The sequence below is a fragment of the Chenopodium quinoa genome, unplaced genomic scaffold, assembly GCF_001683475.1.
Source record: "Chenopodium quinoa cultivar QQ74 unplaced genomic scaffold, ASM168347v1, whole genome shotgun sequence".
Taxonomy (NCBI): domain Eukaryota; kingdom Viridiplantae; phylum Streptophyta; class Magnoliopsida; order Caryophyllales; family Amaranthaceae; genus Chenopodium; species Chenopodium quinoa.
In genome coordinates this window covers 14,862,618-14,886,930 of record NW_018742204.1, presented here as the reverse complement: position 1 = coordinate 14,886,930, position 24,313 = coordinate 14,862,618, and the positions used below count along the sequence as shown (strand labels likewise).

Genomic DNA, 24,313 nt, shown 5'->3' with positions numbered 1-24,313 from the left:
AAACATATGATATGGAAACTTATGTCAAATTTGAAAACAAATAGTAACATTCCTTGCATTATGTTTGATGATATTAAAGAGGTAACTAGCTTTTCAAAGAAAGAGGGTGGTGACCCTAGAAGGGAGAGACTTGTGGATGCTTTTAGTGAAGCGATTGACAATTATTGTTCCTTATGGAATTTAGGGTTCAAAGCTAGCATCTTCACTTGGGAAAGGGGTACTTGGATGACTACATATGTGCAGGAAAGTATCAGATGGGAATATTGCTGACAATGCAGTTGTGGCTTTTGAGAATTTCCACGTTATGAAGAGGGGAGGTGAAGGAAAGTATAGGAATATTTCTCTCAAGTTGGATATGAGTAAGACATATGACCGGGTAGAATGGTTGTGTCTTAGAAAGAGTGATGGAAAACGGATTTCTTTTTGCTGGAGCGAATGTGTAAGAATGCTCAGTTATAGTTGACATAATCAACAAGTATTAGAGGGCATCAGGTAAGAAAGTCGATCTATGCAAGACAAATGTCACTTTTAGCATAATGTTCATTTTGATCGTCGGAAGGAAATTATTGATATTCTTGGGGTGAATGAAGTCGAGAGGCATGAAAAGTACCTTGGTCTACCGATCATATTTTGAAGATTAAGAATAAGCTATTTTTGCAATGCTTAAGAAGAGAATATGGAAGAAATTGCAAGAGTGGAAAGAGAAGTTGTTATCTAAAAGTTGGGAAAAGAAATCATCTTCAAAGCGGTCGTTCAAACAAATCTGACATATATGATGATCATTTCAAGACCCCAAATACTCTCACAGATGAGATCCAATCCCTTTTGCTTGACTTGGGTAGGGTTCTTGCGATACTGCGAGGAAAATGCATTGGCAATGGTTGGAGTTTATATGTTGATTGAAAATTTGTGGTGGTATGAGTTTCCAAAACCTTTAAAGTCTCAACCAAGCTTTGATGGCAAAACAATGTTGATGCCTCAATCAAAACAATGTATGGAATGCAGAGGCTATACGCAATAACTTCAATGCAACCGGCCAAGCCTTAATCTATACCATTATGTTGTCATAATGTGTTCCTAAAGATATAATTCTAGTGGCAAAATAAGATTGGCATTTACAGTGTTCGTTCGGATTATTGGCTAAGTCAGCAAGGTGCATCTAACACTCAATTGTAGGGCTTGGATGATATGTGGAGATTGGTTTGGAGTTTGAATGCCCCCCCTAAATTATTGATGCAATCCTTGTGGATAGCATGTAAGGTTTTTTTTTTTTTTTTTTTAGGGGGGGGGGGGTCTAATGTTCTATTATACATGCTGCTGCATTTTATGTGCGATGTAGCTAAGGACAATGGGCTGCTACGTATGTTTGTGATGGTTCTTAACAGTGCTCCTAGAAAAAGCTTTAGAGAGATTGAATTGTGTGGTTTACTTCTACTATTACTAAGGAGGATTTTGTGTCTATTGCTACCCTTGGTTGAGCATCATGATCTTGTAGAAATAAATTTATTTTTGAAGATGATAATATTGATCCTATTAGTGACACACAAAATGTTGTGATGAGATCAAGTAAAGAGTTGATGGCTATACTCCTTTCCAGCTTATCGTAGATGTTATTTATGCTCTCTCCTGTGCTCTTGAGTCTTTTACTTTCTCTTATGTAAAACAGTGGGGAATATATTAGCTTACCTAGTTACTAGGTGGGATACGACCATACAAGGGGTTGCAATTGCATGTGATGAAATTGTATGTTGTGGTCCTTTAAGTCTTTTAATTTTAGTAGGCATTGATCATTATTAACTAGATTAGTCTCATGCGGTGCACAATTTGAACAAATAAAATTTTCTAAATTCGTTTATTTTTTTTTATATCATAATTTAAAAAAAAAATCCCAAAATAAATAATATTATTTTTTTTAAAAAAAATAAAGCTTATAGAAAAATTGAATAATGATAGGGATATTTAAGGAAGGTAAATTGAATTATTTAAATTGTTTATCGAAAATTTATAATAATAATATAACTAATCAAAATTTTAATAAAATAAAATAAAAAGCATAAAATAATTACATTACTAGGTTAGAACCCGTGCGATGCACGGTTTATAAAAAACCTATTTTTCATTTGTACATTTTAAAAATAAAAATAAATCGCTATTATACATGAATATAAATAAGAATTACGTATATTTTGTAATTTTTAAATTTTTTTATTTTAATCAAAATTATGATATATTATCTGTTCAACGTTTTTAAATTCATAGTTCAATGTAGGAGGTCATTTATTAGGGCTTGTTCACATACTTAATTTCAGTTCATTTTAGTTCAGCTCCAATCAGTTCAGTTCAGTTCATTCAGCTCCTAATTTCCTTCTCTCAAAAATATCCATTTCAGCTCAGTTTAGTTCAATTTGGCTCCAATCAGTTCAGTTCAGTTCAGTAAATGTGAATAGGCCCTTAATGTGCCATTTAAAATTGTTTCAATTTCCTATGATAAATTTCAAAAACGTTAAATATGATAGTTTTTTTTTTTTTTTTAAAAAAAAAAAAAAAAAAAGGAATAAGATGTCATCATCATTGCATTTAGTCGGGAAATTTTTTATTGAGAAAGCGACACGTGGGGCAATGGTGATGTCAGCAAATTTTGTTTTAGTAATAGTTAATAGATAGATTTATAATTTTGGAGAAAAATTTTTAATAACAAATTGACATGTGTCTAGCATGATGTCAGCAGTTGTTATTTTAGTACTCCGTATAAATTTATTTAAAGAAAAACATGTGTTGAAAATTTGTTACTCCGTAATAAATTTAATTTTAAAAATTACTCTGTATGTCATTATAAAATAACAAACATCAAAAAATTATGTCTCTAAATAAATAGATGGGAAATCTTTGGTCTTTGTTGCTACTCTTTTCGTACCTTAATTACATTCTTATTTCACTTTACCTAAAAGGGATGATTAGAATGTACAATGGGAATTACAAGACATTTTTTTTTTTTACAAATACAAGACATTTATTGTTGTCTTTGAATAAAACAAAGATATAATGATATTAAATGAAGCACATGTCATCAATCGTTTGAAAAGAAAAAGGACCAATCATATTTGTTTATGAAAAATAAAAAACCAATCATATTCAATTATAGTGCTGCACATGGATTCAGAATGTTACGAGTGAGAAAATATGAGTGAGAAAATTATGGTTTCTGTACAACCATTAATTGCAAAACAGAAATACAATTAACGTAATGTCATATCACAAATATTTAGGGTCTGTTCTCTTACGTTGAAATTCAGTTCAGTTCTCTTACGTTGAAATTCAGTTCAGTTCAGTTCAGTTCAGCTCAGTTCAGTTCAGTTCAGTTAAGTTTAGTTCAGTTCAGTTCAGTTCAGCTCCTAATTTCCTTCTCTTATAAAATATTCATTTTAGTTCAGTTCAGTTCCTAATTTTCTTCTCTTATAAAATATTCATTTCAATTCAGCTCAGTTCAGTTCAGTCAATGAGAACAGGCCCTTAGGGATAATTTGGGAATATTTAGTAAAAATTCGCTACTACTAAAAAGAGAAAGTAGAAATGTAATTTTCAAATACGAAGTACTCCGTATTAAAAAAAAAAAAAAAATGTAATTAAGGGATATAAGAAGTATTAATGTTTAAATTATCTTCGAAAGAAGTGAACCGTAAAACAAGTTTGTTTTTTAAGGTAAAAAGTAAAAACCGCCAGAGTAATACGAGTGGAGTATATCAATTGACAACTCAAATAAAAATGAGTATCTCTAGGATATCATCCTTTGGCCCCAAGTATCTTATTCTCATTGGATCATAATACACACGCGCATTAAATCGCAAGTGGGCTGCTGATGTAAGTTGATGATGATGATATGCATGACATACATATCATGCATCACATACCATCCATCTCATTTACAGCTCATCCCCATTATTTTTTACTGTACTCTCTACTCTATTTTCACTTTTCCAAACAATAGTACAAAGTCATTTAATGACATTTTTTAATATTCAATGTATTTAAAATTAATTTATTGTCTTCATTAGTTGTAATATGGATTATGGAACATTATTACAGAGGCATACAATGTACATACAATATTTTTTTTTTTTTGAAAGAATGTACATATAATATTTAGATGAATTTAAGTATAGAATGATAAAATATTACGGAGTACAAATATTGCCCTTTAAAAAAGATTAGAGTAAATAATATTGTAACATTCTTGTAAAAAAAAAAAAAATAACAAATTTTATTTTCCGCATAAAACACTCCTTAAATATTTGACAGATTGACAGCTCAAATATATGGTAACTAAAGATCTAAATTACAGTTTACCAAATAAAAAAAAAAATATTTTTTTTAAAAAAATAATCATTTTAAGCAATAAAAATTGGGGACAAGTGTAATCAGCTTATCTCTTTCCTGATTTACAATAACCGACTTAACATTTTCAAAAATTTAACTAAAATTAATTAAATTACTGAATTAAAATTTTACAAAAAGTTGAAGATAAAAAAGCTCTCTATTTAATCTCTCGCCCACCTCTTGGGAAGGGTGAAGTCCAGAAAACCAACAGACCAAACGCCACCCACTAGAGAGAGAAATACTCTGAAAGGTACAATTTTTATTCATTTTTTTACTCTAAATTCTTTAAATTAATTCACGAGTTTTCCAAAGATCCCTTTTTAATTTAATATTTATACAATTTTATAAATTTAGTACTCAAATTTCTATGCATATTTTCTGCATCTTTCAATCGTCTTCTTCTTCATAAACCCATTTTTCACACTCTCTCTCTAAAACTTTTTTTTCACTGTTCAAAAATTGATAGATCTTTGTCATATTATAGAGAGAGATTGACAGCCATAGATTCCTAATCTCATAGAAAAAAAAGTAAAACAAGTCGTCTATATATCATCAATTTGGTTCATTCTATCTAATCTTTTTCTTTACTTTCTCTCTCTTCATTTTTGCAGAGGTTTTAGAGAGAGAAAGACTCTGTAAAAGAGGGTTTTTCAGGGAAGAAGAGATTGAGAAGATTTATGTCTGCTAAGTCAGATTTGGTAGTGTTTGGGGCTCCTTCATTGAAGCTCTCTTATCAATTTTACTCACTTTTTTTTGCTCACTTTATGCAATTTCTTCTCTGCTGTTCATCTCAGCAGAGTTCTATACCCGGATTTTCACCCGTTTCGATGCGTTTGAGGCCCAAAAGGTAACTGGGTTTTTCTTCTTTATGCTTTAATTTCAATACCCATGTTTTAATTTCTGAGATTTTTGCTGTTATTTGAGTTTTGATTTTTTCTGGGTTTATGAATTTTTAGGGTTTATGGTTTTTGATGGGTTTTAATTTTTTGTTTTGCAGGACTTGTTCTGGAGTAGAGTGTTTTGGGGGTTTTCACATAAAAAGATTCATAGATTTATTCATCTTTTTAAGAGTGTCTCTCACTTGATTTTTGCCTAATTTACTTCCACCTTTTTTACATAAATCTTTATTTTCTTAAAAATTCTTTGAATCCTAAAAATTTTCTGGGTTTTTGGAGTTTGATCTTAACCCAGAAGAAATGGCTGACCTTCAGAATCCAATGTTGACTCAGAAATTGTTTTACAGCAAACCCAAAACACTGAAAAAAGTCCGAATTTATTGCCTTGATCCGGATATGACTGATTCTTCATCTGATGATGAGAGTGAAAACAGGAGAAAAAGACCATCTGGGTCTAAAAAACGGATAGTCCAAGAGATTATCCTGCCCGTAAATTCGGGTTTTAACAACCCGGTTGCCGAAACTGAGAGTTCTTGCCAAGATGATAACAACAATGGTTGTAAGAGGAAAAGAAAGTCGTCTGATAAAACCTCTACCACTCGAAAACCCGCTTCATCGAAGTATAAGGGTGTGAGGCAGAGGAAATGGGGGAAATGGGCAGCGGAGATTCGAGACCCAATTCGAGGGGCTCGAATCTGGTTGGGGACTTACAATACTGCTGAAGAAGCTGCACTGGCTTATGAACAAAAGAGGATTGAATTTCAAATTCTGATAGCTGAGAAAAGCCAGAATGCTTCTTGTTCTGCTGCTACTGCAGTGCAAAACCCTGCTGTTTCTGAGGATTCGGAGAGTGTTGTATCGCATAACTCTCCTGCCTCAGTGCTCGAAATCGATACCTCTGCATCGCAGATGAAATTAACCAGCAATGTTGACAGTACAGTTGATATTGAAATTGGAAAGAGCAAATGTGTTGAGTCTGTTGGCATTAAGGAGTCTGATGACATTGTTCCTGTAATGAGCTCAATCGAAGAGGAATTCCAACGCAGTGATTTCGACTTACAAATGGAGCTCGATTCGTCCCTCATGTTTAATGATTTTGGTGATATCTTTGCAGACTTTGATGCATTCAATGGCCTTGAAGTTCATGGGTTCGATTCCCTCGAGCCATCTGATCTACCTGGGTTCGAGTTCGATTTTAACTTGAGTAACGAGGAATTTGCCTGGATTGAAGAACCCCGGAACGTTGCTGCAGCAGCAACAGCAGCTGCAGCAGCCACTAAGTTTTGTAGCGAGTAATTAATTAGTAGTAGTAACTAGTAGAGATAGTACTAGCTAATCTATAGAAGAACTACTTCGTATTATATAGGGAAGTAAGCAGTTTTGATAAACAGATCTTAAGAGATTGAATGAAAACATACTCTTAAGATCTGGTTTTTTGTTTAATTTTCAAGTTTTCGAGTTTAAATCTTGTTATTGAGTGAGTATCAAAGATGTAAGTGAGCAAGGAATGAGCTTCTTTTTTGATGTAAAAGTGGGAGATGAATTCAATGGGTTTTCCTGTGCTGTTAGAGCAGTCCATTGTTGTTCATCTTCCTCTAGGAAACAAACAATGCTTACCATCCATAAAAATGTTATTATCATATAATGCTCATTTTCAGTATCTTATTATATGCATGAATAATAATAAGCAAGTTTGAATTTATTTATGCTATTAATTTTATTTGTTGTTCTTTAATTTAGTCAGTATATTATTTGCGTTGAATTTTTATTTTTGGATTTGATTCTTGTTGAATTGAGAATCTAAATTAAAGGAACATAAGCTTTTATATTGAGTGGCTTTATTCTCAAAGGTCTTTTCAGTTGGATTCTGTAGGCGGGATTTGAGAATAAAATTTTTTTGGTTGCTACTGGTACCACTCCAGTATTTCATATCATTCCTCGGCGTTTTTTATTTGCTTCGTATTTTTAATTAATTACTCGTATAGTCATATTCGTATTTATTATACTCCGTATTACATATTTACATGTAATTTTGCAAAAGGATCAAATTAGAAAATGCTTAATAAAACCCCACCTTTTTCTGAAAGAAATAAAATCCCACTTGTTTTCATCAACAAAATCTTAAAAATAGGAAATGGTTATGAAGTGATTACCAAAATCGTTATGTTGAATGGAAAATTTCTAATTATATACGAATATTAGATTTTGAATTAATAATGATCTTATTAGTATTCCCTCCGTCCCTATAAAGAAAAAGAAGTATTGTACTAAGGGACGGAGGGAGTACTATTTTGATGACAATTATAATGTTATTAATAATGTTGTATTTTAATTATTTTTTTCGTAAAAATTGATTAGCAAAATTTAGATTTGAATAATTTTAAAAGTCATCATATATTTTAAACAATATTATTTGTATTATATCCCAATGAATTAGATGCAAATTTTGAATTTGATTTTTTTTTAAATAAAGATATAAAACAATTTGTTACCTTTTTAATTGAGGGGTAACACTTTTTTTTAAAAAAAAATAAATAAATAAATAATAGAGATATATTAACATATAAAATAAATTAATTTGTATAGAGTAGTAAATTATAATTTTAAGATTAATAAATATTTAATTTATCCCGACTAGTTAATTGCCTTTTTTTATATACAAAAGCGAAGAGTTTAAAATTATAAGACGAGTTCTCAATCATTTCTACTAAATTTGCATATTTGTTTGATTAGTATCATGTTGGATTAGTATCTAATGAGATTTAGTGATGTAAAGTATAATTTTCCTCATTTTTTGGATTTATTGAGTACATGTGCAAATAGTATAGGAGTATGGTCGTATATAGTGAGCCAAAAAAAGGAAAAAGAAAGAGAATAATAAAAAGAAAATGGGGAACATATCTTGAATAAGAGGAACAAAAAAGGGTAATGGTGGGCTATATTCACTTGAATAAAAATCTACTAGTGTTGAGCTTAAGAAGTTAGATAGAGTACTTTGTAAGCAAAGGCTAGTATTCCAAATATCATGCGGCATTTGCATTTTTATTCGGCCCCTTAAATTTCACACACCTGTCGTGTTTTCTGTCAACTTGCCTTTCGGTAGAGTTAGGTGAGGAACCTTCATGTGCCCCTCTTTTTTTTTTCATTGAAACTTCCTCCCAATAATAATGCCTATGTTTTCTGATTTTTTGAGAGTATTTGGTTGATGATTCAGAACCTATTAGACTCCGAATGTGTTGAATTTTGTTTTAACACTTGTACAATGAGATCCAACTTAGGTTTTAATTAACACTTGTGTGATGAGAGTTTAAGTATACAAGTGTAATTAGCGCATGTTTAAAATGTTTTTAAGAGTAATCACTAGTGTTCCTACAATCGGGCATGGTCTAAGCAAAATATTGACTTAACATGCTCCGGGTTTGTCCTTAAGAATAAGCACCATGCGATGACTCGCTTGGGAAAATCCACCCTATATTAATTATTATAAATCCACCCTATATTAATTATTAATTATTACCTATATTTGTAATCGGGAAAGAAGTTCTAACTAGTTGAGCTATCCTCTCTCTTTTATGAAAATAGACTTCAAAGTATGTATGCATATGATGTGTAGTAGCTTATGTCATTAAATTATTAGATCTTGAAAAGAACAAAAAAAAAAAAATTGCATATGAAATGCATTATTATGAGAATGGACTATAGAATTATGCATCATGAAAATTGTCAAAGTACTTTAATCATTCTATGTACATATTCCTCGGATAGATCATTTTTATACTTCGAAAGAAATTAAGGTATTTTTTTTTTTTTTTTAGGAAAAAAGAAAAAAAAAATTAAAAAAAAAATAAGGTAGTTGAAATGTTGAATACAAAGTATGAGTATTCTCTTTCTATAAAGGATGGTTTTGGTCTTTTGGAGTACAAAACATCAAATCCTAAAATTTCCAATAATGCGGATATTATTGGCCAAAAGGAAATCAAATTTTTTTATTGACCAAATATATGCAAAAGAAATCAAGATTTCTTCCTAATTTTTTTTTTTTTTTTTTTTACAATGGTAAGAAAAAAGTAAACATTAGGAAACCCTCCTCACGAAGGGAATACATACTGATTGCTATTATGATACGCGGATTATTCTATTTCCAAAACTAAATAGTACTCCGTATTACAAAAAAATACAAGCCAACTATAGTATAAGGATTGAACTGAAATTATTTTTACCGATTCTCTATTATATTTTTACCGAGCAGCACTCCGTATTACAAAAACTAAATAGTACTTCGTATTACAAAAAATACAAACTAAATCACTTGATTGCCTTTTATATATCCAAAACTAAATTATTTTTACTAAACTGTAATTATTTTTGCTGAACTTAAGTAATTTTTAATGAATTGAAATTATTTTTGGTGAACTGAAATTATTTTTACCGATTCTCTATTATATTTCTTCTTTATAGTTACTGATTTTTACTGAACTGAAATTTTTTTTGCTGAACAAAAATGATTTTTTACTAATTACGGAGTATTATTTTTTTAAAGATGAAGTAAGGGCATGTTCACATTTACTTATCAGTTTAGTTCAGTTCAAATCAGTTCAGTTCAGCTCCAATCAGTTCAGTTTAGTTCAGTTCAGCTCCTAATTTTTCTCTCTCATAAAATATTCATTTCACTTAGTTCAGTTCATCTTAGTTCAGCTCCAATCAGTTCAGTTCAAACCAGTTCAGTTCAGTTCAGCTCCAATCAATTCAGTTCAGTTCAGCTCAATTCAGTAAATGTGTACAAGCCCTAAATACAGCCTAAATAATTATCTATACAAATATACAATTAATTAAAAGTAGGGGTTAAAAAGGGGAGAGCAAACGCCAAATGCCCTCTTTTATTATAACGTTTTTACTTTTACTAACATATCAATCTAGTTAAAAAAAAAAGAGGAGATTATCTTTATAAGTATTAATCAAACAACAAAATATTTTCAGAAGATTTCAATAGAGAAAATAAAAAAGATTCAAATATTATATTATCCTCCTTAGAAAATTGATATATCTCAACGGGTAGATTGTAGCACAAATTAACACTTTAAAGATTATTTCTATAATCATCATAGTCAACAAATTTTAATTAATTGAATAATTAAACTAATTTGTGTAAAAAAAATAAATACCCTTAAACTAATTAAAATATTTCTCTTGTACTTAAAATGACTTTAAGTCGTATCAGGTTCACGTGCTTTGGGGTTAGTTAGGCCCGGTTTATTGCTCGGTCCACGAGTTTTATGTCATGCTGGGTCGGGCCAAACCGCCAAAGTATTCAAAAGGTTGGCCCTTGTATGGTCCAGGCCCACGTGTTGGATTGATTTTAGAATGTTTTGTCGTGTCGGGCTGATAGTGCTGAGTCTTATCGTGCTTCTTCTAAATAATGGCGGCCCACGGCCCACATGCACAATACTGCCTTGCTGTGCAGTGCTTTTTTCGTGCCCTTATCGTGTCGTGCTTTTTTTTACTGGGCTGTGTCGGGCTTTTGGTCGGCCCGCCTAGGGCCATCTTTACTTATACTTGTCTCCGACGTGACGTCAACGAGACAACGACCACAAAGTTTTAGCCTTCTAGGACATGAAGTCTTTAGTAAACCTTGCTATGAAGTCCATGATGTCTTTGAAGATGTTAATGAAATTTCCTTCTTTCATTTTAAATGAATTAATTCGATAAAGAATTGAGTACACTATCTCCTATACCCTCCTGATATAAGATGAATCAATTGGAAAGTATGTATATTTCAGTTATTCCCTCAGATTTAGTAGGAAGATAGTATAGGTAGTCGTAAGGGATGTATTATAAGGAGTTAAAAGAGGAATTAATAATGAAATATATCATTAATTACATTGATCTGCTCGTGATTTTGTCTTTTTTTCACTAAATTTATATCAAAAAAGAAAGTATATTAAATACTTATTTATAGTCCTCCTAAGAGCTACTTATAGTACTACCCAATTTAATAATTTAATAATGTTTCATTATGTTTTAAAATCACATTTTATAAAGATGTTTCTCTTTCTAGTTTTTATTGATAGAGTATAAAATTAATCATGACTTTCATGAAAATTAGGGCCTATTCCGATTTACTGAAAACAATTGAACTGAACTAATTGGGGCTCAACTGAATTGAATATAGCTGAAATGAATTATTTATGAGAGAAAGAAATTAGGAACTGAACGAATATAGATGAAATGAATTATTTGTGAGAGAACGAAATTAGGAACTAAATTGAATTGAATTGAACCGAGCTGATTGGAGCTGAACTGAACTGAACTGAACTGCAATTAAGCTGAGCAGAATAGATCCTTTTTAGATTGTACTCCATCCGTTATTACATACTTGCTCCATTTCTCTGTACGCGGAGTTTTAGGAGAAATTGGAGAAAATAATAAAAAATAGAGGTAGTGGGGTATGGGGAAGAATAAAAAATTGTAAAAGCAAAAATAGTGGAGAGAATTGAAGGAGAGACTTGCGTGGACCTGGTCCACAATAATATTATTGTGGACCCGAGAGTTATACACAGACAATTGACATTATATTTAACATAGTGACCCTTATTTTAAACATATTAACCTTATTTTTAACATAGTAACCTTTATTATAACTTGTGTAACGTTTAACATTATTGTGTACTTGAATACGACGTTATGACCCTAATTTTAACATAGTGACCATTATTATTCATATTGACCAGTGTACACAAATATTTCATTAAATAGCCTATATATTACCAAAATGACTTTTATTTCAACATAGTGACCTTATTTTTATTATAGTGACTTTTTTTTTTTATTAATAAAACAAACATAGTTTCTCTGATATTAGTGGTCCACAATAAATTAGTGTGAACCAGGTTCATTTAAAAATTAGTAGGTGAAAGAAATGAATTAAATATTGTAAAAAACTTCCAAATAAAGAAATGAAGCAAGTATTTAAATTAAACCCGGCCGAAAAAGGAAAGTGTAGCAAGTATATAAAAACGGAGGGAGTAAACACTAAAATTATGTGATCGGAGAGTTTTTCATTAATCAATAATCCATTAGTATCTAAATATGGTTCTCATTTGACTTATTCGTCTCAAACTCAAAAAACTTTGACCATAAAAACCCGTTAATTTATAAGAGATTATATGTCCATGTGAGATCTTGTTTGATTCTTCACATTGTATATTTTATTAATTTCAAATTTTTATAATTTTTACGCGTATAAAAGTAGAGATGATATTGGCGTTTAAAGACACGTTTAAGGGACAATGAAAAGGCAAAAGGAAACTATATTTAAAGACAGAAGGATTACATACTTTCAAACTATGTAACACAAAATTTAAGCAAATTTTTTCGTGTAAAGTCTTCAAAACAACTTAATATATATGGAATATAGCTAACAAGCTTTGTCATTAATTGAAATAATTTAATTAATCAAAATGATGTAGTCTTGACTCTTGTAGTTGCCCCCAACGTAATGTCAACGAGACAACGACTAGGACATGAGTCATGAATTGAAGTCATGGACATGTTTAAGTGAACATACTTGCTATGAAGAAAGTCCGCAATGAAATTCAGTGTCATTTTCTTTGAATATGTGTAAGTGAATTTCCCTTCTTTTTAAAGGCACTAATCCGATAAAGAATTGTGTATCACTATCATTGTGTTCATTTAATTTTATAGTCCTAAGTCTACTAATTAACTATGTTTGGAATCTTGTCATAGTAAAGAAATATTACGGAGTAGTATTTAGGTAGAAAAAACCATCTTAAATTTAGTAGGAGAGAATATTATTCTTTATTATGTTTCATAAAGATGTTCTGTTTCTAGGTTTTTATTGCAAGAGAATATGAAAACTAATCATGCAACTCAATTCACTATTTATATAATTGTATCTCATTCACTATTCTTTCAAATTTCATAAATTGGACGAATCATTTCATAAGACATTTAATTAGCACGTTGAGAGTTTGAGGCCAATTGTACTATGAGTATCTCTGATGGAGTTCAACTGATCAAGTAAGATTTAGATGAAAGGATAATGTGTAACACGTAATTTCCTTTATAAAATACTCCGTAATATTAATGAAAATAAACCTAATTAAATCTCACCATCGCAATGTTCATAAACTGATGTTCGTAGTTTTTAGAGTTTTAATTATTATGTTGAAAAAAACATACCTATTAACAATAAGAGACAACCAATGGAGAATAATGTTGACTAGGACTTGAATTTGAAGGTTTGATATGAAATACAACCCTTAGTAATTTAAGCATGTATAATGTGAATAAACGGTTGTATGATGGACTTTGCAAAGATGACGAACTGACAATTGCTTGGATTGACTAACCACAAGAGGCATTTGAATGACTGGATGATCATAACTTTATACTCCGTATATCTTTACTATCACATTATTATTATTATTATTATTATTATTATTATTATTATTATTATTATTATTATTATTATTGTCATTATATTATTGTTATTATTGATACTAATATCAAATACGGATTACGAAGTAATAACAACAACAATAAAAATCATCAAGAGTACTACAGTGGAGTATTTAACTTGGATGCGTTGACTTGATAGAAATTATAGTACTCGTACTATTGGTAGTAGTTAATAATGGAAATTTAGGACGTACGAGTAAGTGCTTACATATTCAAATTTACACCACGTACGTTTTGGTAAGAGTGGTTGAAGCCCCTTGAAGGTGGTCAGGTAGCTACTGTAGTAGTGGGGCTTAGAAATTATATCTTGCTTGCTTAAATACGAAAGTCTTTGTTGTCACAATTTATTTATTGCCATTACTTGCCCACAACATATTGATAGTGTGACTGTGTCAGTGTCTCTTTTAATACTAATCCAACACTTTTTTTTTAATGGTTAGGATGATGCAATTACTGCTTAAAAGGATGCTAGGTGGCATCAACAAACACAAATTTATTTCTCCTATGGCTTTGAGATTTTGTTAAAAGACTTATAATATGAGTTTGACTATAAATAGTACCACATTCGTTACAGATTATGTGTAACAATTAGACATTTTTTCTCTCTGTTTTATGTCAAATCGTTGCACATAACTTATAACGGAGGTAGTACGTGCATATGATAGGATAGAGACATATATATAATCATATAAGAGAAATGATATGATATAATCACACATACATACTTACAAAAGTAAGTCGTGAAACTTTTACTATATAACAAATGCTCTAAATTAAGGTCATAAGGTGACACGTGTAATACTATATGCATTTAAATAGTAGTATGTCATATATACATGCACTTATGAAATGCGATTGCGCAATTATACACTCCATCAAAAGAGAAAATCCTTGGCCAAGAATTTATAAATAGGCAAAATAGCAAATAAATCTATAATTACAACTTAGTCATAAAACATGTTTTTACAAGTCATCCTAAGAATCTAAAAGTTAGAAGGCTACTATTCCTCTAGAGACATTAGTTAAAAAGTAGCATGATTAGGTTTTTGTCAAATGATAATCCTGATAAATTGATATGGTCGCGTGACCTTCGATTATAGACAAAGCACATGGAAGCGACTTTTAAGAATTATGATTAGTTGGAATAGTAGCATGTAATATCTAATAATAAACTACTTAGATTTCGTGGGTATGTCATGAAACATTATTATATAAACCTTTGCTTGTCTAAAACCTTAGTACGGAGTACTTAATAAGATAAATAAATAAATATTCCGTAATGTTCACGTCGTGAGTATCTCTTATTGCATGCACTTCTTCTGTGCTTCATAGTAGCAGTAGCTTCTGGCTAAAGGAACTCCCTTACGTACCCTTTTTTTTTTTTTTTTTTTTTTTTTGAGGAAAATGAGTTAATCTTTTATTGGTTGCCTTTTTAGATTTATTTATTTATTTATTGGTTTGGTGAAAGTTGCCTTTTTAGATTATTAATGCAAATGTTCTTAGTGTAAGCATGCACCGATGTTGTGTCAAAAAAAAAAAAAAAAAGCATGCACCGATGTTATGACGGATTTCTTCTAAATACATGAAAAATAAAATTTATGGGCCCAAAATCTAAAACAAGATTAGTAAGAAAAAATTCACTAAATTAGTATATTAAACAAAAAATCAAGATGTATCATGGGCCATATTTGATAAAGTAATTATGATTATAGTTATATAACCCCCCCCCCAAACCAAACTCCATTATTGGGCTTCTAAGCCCATCAGGTCACCCATTGTTATCGTAGCCCAATTGACTAAATTTGATTCTACTAGTGAGTCTATGAGTGGGATAGGTCAACCTTCAACTCAATTATTAAAAGCTAAAGAATGGAGAAGTATCCTGTTAATCACCTGTGTTTATCCTGTGTCACTTTTATACTATCCCTATTTTCAAAATTTCTTCTCATTAAAACATTTGTCAATGCAAGACTTTAATCATAAATATCGTAAATTGCATATTAGTAAAAAAATGTAACAACGAATTATATCGTTACTTTAGAGAAAGAGGTGATTTTATATTTGAACATGAAATATAATTAAGATTAGGGGCGGACCTTTTGTTAGGCTCATAGGGCTTGGCCCCCCAAAACATTTGTGAAAAAAAATTAGTTGAACTATAAGTCTATAACATTGTAAAATACTTGTTAAACTTTAACTAAGCCCACTAAAGAGATATTATCATATTTGTGGTGATCAGAGCTTTTTTGGTGCAGCAGGTCACACCGTGTGACCTGCTGCCAAGTCAGTAAAAATAACAGATTACGCGCACATAACGGGGTTACTGTTCACTCGTATAACAGGGTTACTGGTTTTGTCAGGGTTACTAGTATTTTTTTTTCAGAGGTTACTTGTATTTTTTTTACAAGGTTACTTGTATTTTTTTTTTCAGGGGTTACTTGTATGGATTACTTATTCGGGGTTACTAGTTTTGTCGGGGTTACTTGTATTTTTTTTTCAAGGGTTACTTGTATTTTTTTTTCAGGGGTTACTTGTATGGATTACTTATTCAGAGGTTACTTGTATTATTCAGGGGTTACTTGTATTTTATTTTAGGGGTTACTTGTATAGTTTATTTATTCAGGGGTTACTTGTATTTTTTTTTTCAGGGGTTACTTGTATGGATTACTTATTCAGGGGTTACTTGTATTTTTTTTTTCAAAAGTTACTTGTATTTTTTTTTCAAGGGTTACCTATATTTTTTTTTAGGGGTTACTTGTATAAGTTACTTATTCAAGGGTTACTTATATAATTTACTTATATGAGTTACTTCAAAGGTTACATGTATGAATTATTTATTCAAGGGTTACTTGTCACTTATTCAAGGGTTGCTTGTAAGGCCCATACCAAACCAGTAACATCCTACATGTAACCCTTGAGCAAAACTAGTAACACCCTACAAGTAACCTCTAACCAAAACAGTAACACCCTATAAGTAACCCTTGACCAAAACCAGTAACACCTTACAAGTAACCCCTGACCAAAACCAGTAACACCCTACAAGTAACCCCTGACCAAACCAGTAACACCCTCGCTAAACCAGTAACACATTACATGTAACCCTTGACCAAACCAGTAACACCCTACAAGTACCCACCAAACTAGTAACACCCTACAATTTTTTACGTAGAATATTCGTTTTAAGATTTCACAAAGAAAACGAGCTCACATTTCTTTGGTTCTCATCGATTTCACTACTTCAAATATTGTTGTAATCTTAAGGATAATTAATCACAATTTTCCACAGCAATTTGACACCCAATTTCTACAATTTTGGGCTTTAATTGCAACAATTTGGCAAAGAGGAGAGAGAAAATGGGTGGAGTAGAGATATGGTTGTTGGTGATGTGTGGTTTGGTTTGTAGATGAAGCTAAGAAAAGAGAAGAGAGAAAATTGGTGGAGTAGAAATATGGTTGTTGGTGATGTGTGGTTTGGCTTGGAAAAGAAGATAAGAAAAGAGGAGAGAGAAGAGTTGTGGTATTTAAAAAAATAATAATAATTGTGGCTGGCCACATTGTGTGGCCAGCCACATACAAAAAATTGTGGTGATCATAACTTTTTAAAGTTTATTGAGGATTTTTTTTTTCTTTTTTTTTTATTTTCTATATAATATATATATATATATATATTTAAAATAAAAAATTTATAAGAGTTTTAATTGATGATTTTTTATTATTAAAATTAAAGATTTACAAGCCTTACTTTAATTTTTGGCTAGATAATGGGATTGTGTTTTTTATTTTTGATGACATTTGTTAATAACACTCATTAATATGAACTAAGATCGAACTATAACCATTAACATGAAATTTTATCATAAACCGATTGACATTAACTTAGTAGGTAATTAAAAACATTGTACACATTGATATTTCTTATGACAATATTAATTTCATTTTTTTTATTAAATTCATGTCACGGGGTGTATTTAGTGTCGATCCTCAAATCAATTTATAAATTTGACAATTTTGTGTCTATAGTTTAAGTTGAGTCATGTTTTGAGTCAATTAGTGTAATTTTGTTATTTGTTTAACTCTTCTTATGAATTTACATATTTATAGTTATATTGCAAAAATTTGGCTATGGATAGAGAAAGTTTCAAGATCCTCCATTGATAAGATTGCTTAGGAAATATATATATATATATATATATATATATATATATATATATATATATATATATATATATATATATATATATATATATATATATATATATATATATATATATATATATATATATATATATATATATATATATATATATATATATATATATCCTAGTGATATAGACTAGCATTGATGAGAAAAGCGCTGAGTATTTAGATTAATATATAGTCGGCTTTAATGTTAATTTTGTTAACATGGAAAAAGCAAATAAAAGATCTAAAACTTCAATACCACAGGATTTCATTTAGATATAGTGAAACTGGTTATACTGGAATACTAGGACGAGATTGTTTCCGTTGTTGAAACCCATTGTACCCCACTTGTGAATGTCCCACATTGGAGAAAGAGGAGAGGTGGTTCCACTTTATAAGGTAGAGGAGTTACTCCTACTATAGCCAATTGGTTTTAGTATGGAAGCTTCAAAGCCTTGTTTGTGGACCAAACTCTTCTTCTCCTTGTTTGGGTTGCCCAGACCCATTTCATATTGTTTCAAAATTCATCATCCATTACTCGTGAGGAATTTTATGCAATTACTACTGATTGTAGTTTTCGCAAGGACATTATGAAATTTATCCCTTCATAAAAAAAAGGAAAAATTTTAATTTACCACCCAAAAATATACCTAATTTCTAACTTACCACCCAATTTTTTTTTTTTTAAATTACCACCCAATAATTTAATTATTCACTCAGATTACCACCCAATTTAAATTTCCGATGGAATTTAGTCACGATGGAATTTGGGTGGTAAATTAAAAATTTTCAGGCCTGGAACAAAAGATGCTTTCAGGCTAACGATTCTAACTGCACTTGTATATTACTAACATGGGCAACGGGCCGTGCTATGCCTGGCCGTGCCGTGCCTGAAGTTGGCACACCCCAGCCCACGGCACGGCACAGACCACGTGCCTTGCGGGCCGTGCCGGGCCGCGGGCCAAACCGTGCCATTTTAATGTTTTTTTTAAAAAAATAAAATAAATGTAAATAAAAAACGATATATATATTTTTCAGTACAACTTAATTTTATATAAATAATGTGATTTATTTATGTTTATGTTAATATGTTTTGTTTTTGATTTTTTGAACAACTTTATTTTAATTTGGGTTATATAAATTATTTATCTAATTATGTTTAAGTTTATATAAACAAATAAAAACAATTTTATTAATTTAGCAATTAACAACAATGCATATAATAAAAAAAAATACGAGTGCGATAATCTGAAAACACAAAAAATTGAAGTATAACTTATTTTATTATATGCCGGTAGCCGGTACGATAAATCAATAATACAAAAAAATTAATGATAATTAAAAATCGTACGTGCCTTGCGGACCTCATGCCATGCCGTGCCCAGTCGTGCCACGTGCCAGCCGTCGTGCCTCGTGCTGTGCCCGTGCCGGATCCCAGAATTTTGTTCACGGCATGGCCCACGGCCCACAGGTGGGCCGCCGTGCCGTGCTGGACCGTGCCGGCACAGCCCGTGCCGCCCACGTGCCGGCACAGCCCGTGCCGCCCACGTGCCGACACAGCCCGTGCCCATCTTTATGTATAAGTAATAGAAACTCTCCCTAAACAAGTCAGCATACAATAAAAGATTTTTTTTTTCCTTTTAAAAATTCAATTGATTTTCATGAATACAAAAATTATGATTGGAACTTTGCCTCCTCCTAACATAAACTCGAATTCAAAAACATTGGTGAGCGAGAACTTTAACATAGACGGCGCTTTCCACATGACTTATGGGTTATGGCCAAGGCATTTCAAACCTTAAACACTGGAATCTCATGTGCTTTTTTTTTTGTAATTTTTGCATTTAGAAGTTTCCCTCATCTTTTGAATTTAAATTTTTTTTGCTCACTTAATGAAAAGTGTAACTTTTTTTAAAATTACATTTTTTTACACTCTCTTTGTTTTTTTAAGGAAAATTTGCAAATTGCAACCATTTAAATTTTATATTTTGCAAATTGCAGTTATTTAATTTTTTTTTGGCAAATTGTAGTCCAAAATTTCGTATAAATTGCAGCTCAATTCAACTTTTACATTAATTTACATGTCGAAAACTCTTTGGTTAAGGTTTTAGGGGTCATTTTAGCTTCTAAGGATCCGAATTGAGCTCGATATTAGCAAAAGAAATAACATAAGTGCCTCGTTTTGCGTAACAAAAATATATCAATTTGTGGGAAAATGTAAAAATGACACACTTACATTATTTTTTTGCTAATTCCAAGCTCAATTTGGTCTCTTAAAGACTAAATTGGCCCCTAAAACTTAAACGAAGATTTTTCGACATGTAAATCGATGAAAAAGTTAAATTGGGCTGCAATCTACAATTTATACGAACTTTTGGGCTGCAATTTGCAAAAAAAAACTTAAATGGCTGCAATTTGCAAAATACGAACTTTAAATGGCTGCAATTAGCAATTTTTTTTTAAATGCATTAGTTTGACTTTTGCACTATGTACATGTCAGGTTTGACTTAATTTTTTGGTTATTATAAAAAAAATAAATGTTACTTCGTATTATATAATATATCATTAGATTTTTCACAATGTCTACTTTCATTATGTAATTTTGTTACAATTTTACTAATAGACAATTAAAGATATTAATGGTTAAAGTTATATATGGGCAATTGTGCCGATTAAACTGATACACTTAAAAAAACAGAGGGATCACGAAGTTGCCAACCATAAAAAATACATCCCATTTTGTGTGCGGTCGGTCACACCGTGTGGCCACTTAAAGTAACCCCTTTAAAGTTGATTAAGTAACCCTTATAATATCGACCGAGTAACCCCTATAACACTGACCGAGTAACTCTATAACAGTGACGCAATAACCCCCATTACACTAGCGAAGTAACCCCTATAGTGATTGACCACACGGTGTGGCCAGCCACATATAAGGGCCTGTTCACACTAACTTAATTTCAGTTCATTCCAATTCAGTTCACCTCCAATTACTTCAGTTCAGTTCAGCTCAGCTCCTAACTCTCATAAAATATTCATTTCAGGTTAATTCAGTTCAATTCAGCTCCAATCAGTTCAGTTCAGTTCAGCTCCAATCAGTAAATGTGAATAGACCTTAAGACTTTGTGTAAAAAATACTCCCTTCGTCCCTGAAAGAACGACCCTTTTGGGTTGATTTCGCGGGTATTAATAAAGTTAAATAAAAAGAAGTAAAAGTATATATAAATTTATATGGGGTTTACAAAAAAGTAGAGAGATATAGTAATAAAAGTATATGGACAAATAAAATTTTATATGGGAAAACATATTTTGCACAAATATTGTTGCAAATTGGTGGATATTTCAATGCTAATGGATCATTCTTTTTGGGACTAAAATTAGGCCAAATGAGTCGTTCTTTCGGGGACGGAGGGTGTATAACAATACTTGTAAATTATTCAAATTTAATGTAAAATTTCCACTTATATTTTCAAACAAACTTTATCTTATTCATTAAAGATTAGTTTAATAACCTAATTTTAATAACATAAAAAAAAACAGAAAATAAAAATAAATATGAACGGATGGAATATTTTAAATATGTCCCAAAAAGATTCTTCAAGTTAATACGAGTAGAAATATAAATGGATAGATGATATCGTCTTAACATTTTCCCATAATTATCTATCTTGATCTTTTTTTCTTATGTAAAAATTCCCTAAAATAATGGATTTCATTTCGTAATCCTAATTAATCTCAAAGACTTAGGCTAGAAATACTCCTCAAATTTCAAGGTTCTTTCCTAAAAATTCACAACCCATTTGCCCAAAATTTCCAAAACCCCTGTTTTCAAAATCTTTTCACCCTTTAAAAAACCCTAATTTCTGTGTCTTTTTGACAATCGATGAAGAAATTTAGAGTCTTTTGCACAGACCCAGATGCAACAGATTCATCTTCAAGCGATGAAGATGAGAAAATTGGTGAAAAACCCGCGAAAAAGAAGCGATTTGTAAGAGAGGTGACCGTTGGAAGCGGCGAAGAAGCGCCGGAGAATCTCGTGATTGACGGAATTCCGGCGGAGGAGACGCCGGGAAAGGCAGTGAAGTACCGGGGAGTACGACGGCGGAAGTGGGGTCGGTACGCTGCTGAAATTCGAGACCCAATTAACAAGGTGAGAATTTGGTTAGGTACTTTTGATACTGCTAAAGAAGCTTATGAAGTTTATTATATGAAGAAGCTTGAATTTGATGCTTTAAAAACTACTATGGAAAAGTCTAATTCTGTTGAATTGAAATCTGATGATTTAGTGGATTCTAGGGTTAAAGATGTTAAGTGTGAAATTGAGGGAAAAGGGGGTGTTGATGTTGGTATTGAGTTGCCTGTTGATGTTGGTATTGAGTTGCCTGTTGATGTTAAAAGGGTTAGTTCAGGGAAGTGGTCTGCTAGGATTACGCACCCGAAAACCGGGGCTAAAGTTTGGCTTGGAACTTTTGATTCTGCTGAAGAAGCTGTTAGGGTGTATAAGATGAAAGAGGTGGAGTTTGAGGAGAGGTTTAAGGGTAAGGAGGTTCGTCGAGGCGAGGGTTTTGAGAGTAAGGTGTGTTCTGTTGTTAGACAGTTGGAGGATGGGAGGTTTGAGGCTCGAGTTTGGCACCCGAAATTGAGGAGTTATGTATTTGTGGGTGTTTATGATAGTCATGATCATGCTGAGATTGCTGCTAAGATGAAGAAGGGTCAGTTTAAGAAGAGGTATAGGTCTTTGAAGAGGATTACATCGAATAAGGTTAAGAGTGGTGATTGGCCTCTGAGAGTTGGATGTGAGTCTGGAAGTTCGAGTGAAAACCCGAGTAATGGGGTTGGTTGTGTTAGACGGGAGATTGTTATTGGATTGGCTGCTCCTATGTTGCCTAGTGAAGGTGATGCTATGAAACAACGAGCTACTAATTCTGAGTTTGTTAAGGCCAGTGATGGTGAAGAAGTTGGGGATGTGGATTTGCCTGCTGGTGTTAAGTTAACAAAATCAGGTCGATTTGGTGTTCGTGTCACTCATCCAGGGACGGGGACTCAACATTGGTTGCGTTCTTATGGAACCCTTGAAGAAGCATTGAAAGCTTTCCATAGGAAAACAGTCGAGTTTGAGAAGGAGTTTAAGTCTAAGAAGAGGGTAAGGCCTGATGAACTGATTGTTCCCCCTAAGAAGAGTGAAGGCGGGCTTCTTTATGGCTCTCCAATATCAGTTTTCATGGATGTGGAGGATGATGAGAGCAGTGGAATGGACAGTGTGGTGAAGAATGAAGTGGTTCATGATCCAATGGAACTTGAATATGGAGTAGTTCATGGATCGCCTACTTCAGTTCTTGAAGTTGAGTCGGTCAACAGTGGGTATGTCAGTGTTCAGGAAAGCAAGGCAAGTGACATTAGCTCTGAAAATCTGAAGCAACCCTTTGTGCCTTTCAGTACTTTTGATGAAGCAGTAAGGCTGGGCATTATGAATGAATATGGAGAACTTCTCGGTGTATACAGTAAGTATGATGAACCGGAGTGGCTAAGCAACGATGATGAAGATGAGGACGCCACATACTACTTTTGAGGACCGACAGTGGTATGCTGCACCATTGAACTGTTGTATTTTTATTTCGAGAATAAGTTCTGGAGCCCCCATCAGGGAAAAGAATGCTTGGTGAATTCCTTGCAGGTTCAAATGATAGAGGTATTGCTGTTGGAGAGAGATGTCGGTTTTGGTACTCGGTACCTTTGCCTTCTGTTGTACATATTTAGGAATTTCCTGATATACTATTTAGCCTATTAGGAGTTTAGGAGTCTTGTGGCAAATCTGCAATGCTTGTTCTCTCTTCAACTGTGTGTACTTTTTGTGATTGAATTGTCATTGTTAGGATTGTGTTAATGTAAACCAGTTTTTTTCGGTTTCATTGATGCCAATTTGCTTGATTAATCAATATGTGTAGTTTCACGTCGTATTCATTGTTTATTTTTGAGGTAGTTTGGGCACATTTTATGGGCCTTTAGATGCAGTAACATGACATCTAGAAGGCTCACGTCTGATCCAAATTGGAAAACCTTGCTTTGCTCTCCTATTATTTTTGAATTATAACCTTTCACTAATTTCGACAATTTGTTTTTACTACCTCCGTTAACTTTTAGTTGTAACTTTGAAATATTTTATATCTCACAAATAACACGCAAAAGTAGCAACTAAAAGTTAACGGAGGTAGTATATATTATTGGATAGATCTCAACGTATTTCCCAAAATTTATTTGATCGATACTTCGTAGTAGTTATTCATTGGTTAACTGGCATGTAACCATGAAATCCATAGAGTGCAATAACAACCTTATTCTCATCTTGTGAACATCATTTTCAAAAGCTCAAGCATGAAGATTAA

General features: G+C 32.0%; 2 protein-coding genes across 2 annotated transcripts; both read left to right on the top strand.

Annotated features, from left to right (window-relative positions):
* Positions 1-4,547: 4,547 nt before the first annotated feature.
* LOC110719415 (ethylene-responsive transcription factor ERF118-like) lies at positions 4,548-6,972 on the top strand. The gene is made up of 3 exons (XM_021898355.1): positions 4,548-4,624; positions 4,986-5,221; positions 5,372-6,972. Exon 3 carries the CDS (start codon positions 5,571-5,573, stop codon positions 6,564-6,566), a length of 996 nt encoding a protein of 331 aa, XP_021754047.1. The 5' UTR covers positions 4,548-4,624; positions 4,986-5,221; positions 5,372-5,570; the 3' UTR covers positions 6,567-6,972.
* Positions 6,973-21,541: 14,569 nt separating this feature from the next.
* On the top strand, positions 21,542-23,885 carry LOC110719407. The gene has a single exon (XM_021898344.1). It carries the CDS (start codon positions 21,814-21,816, stop codon positions 23,497-23,499), a length of 1,686 nt encoding a protein of 561 aa, XP_021754036.1. The 5' UTR covers positions 21,542-21,813; the 3' UTR covers positions 23,500-23,885.
* The last annotated feature ends 428 nt before the right edge of the window (positions 23,886-24,313 follow it).

Bases quoted from the DNA above. Each gene is read 5' to 3' on its own strand.
- LOC110719415 (XM_021898355.1), top strand. From the start codon at position 5,571: ATGGCTGACCTTCAGAATCCAATGTTGACTCAGAAATTGTTTTACAGC.
- LOC110719407 (XM_021898344.1), top strand. From the start codon at position 21,814: ATGAAGAAATTTAGAGTCTTTTGCACAGACCCAGATGCAACAGATTCA.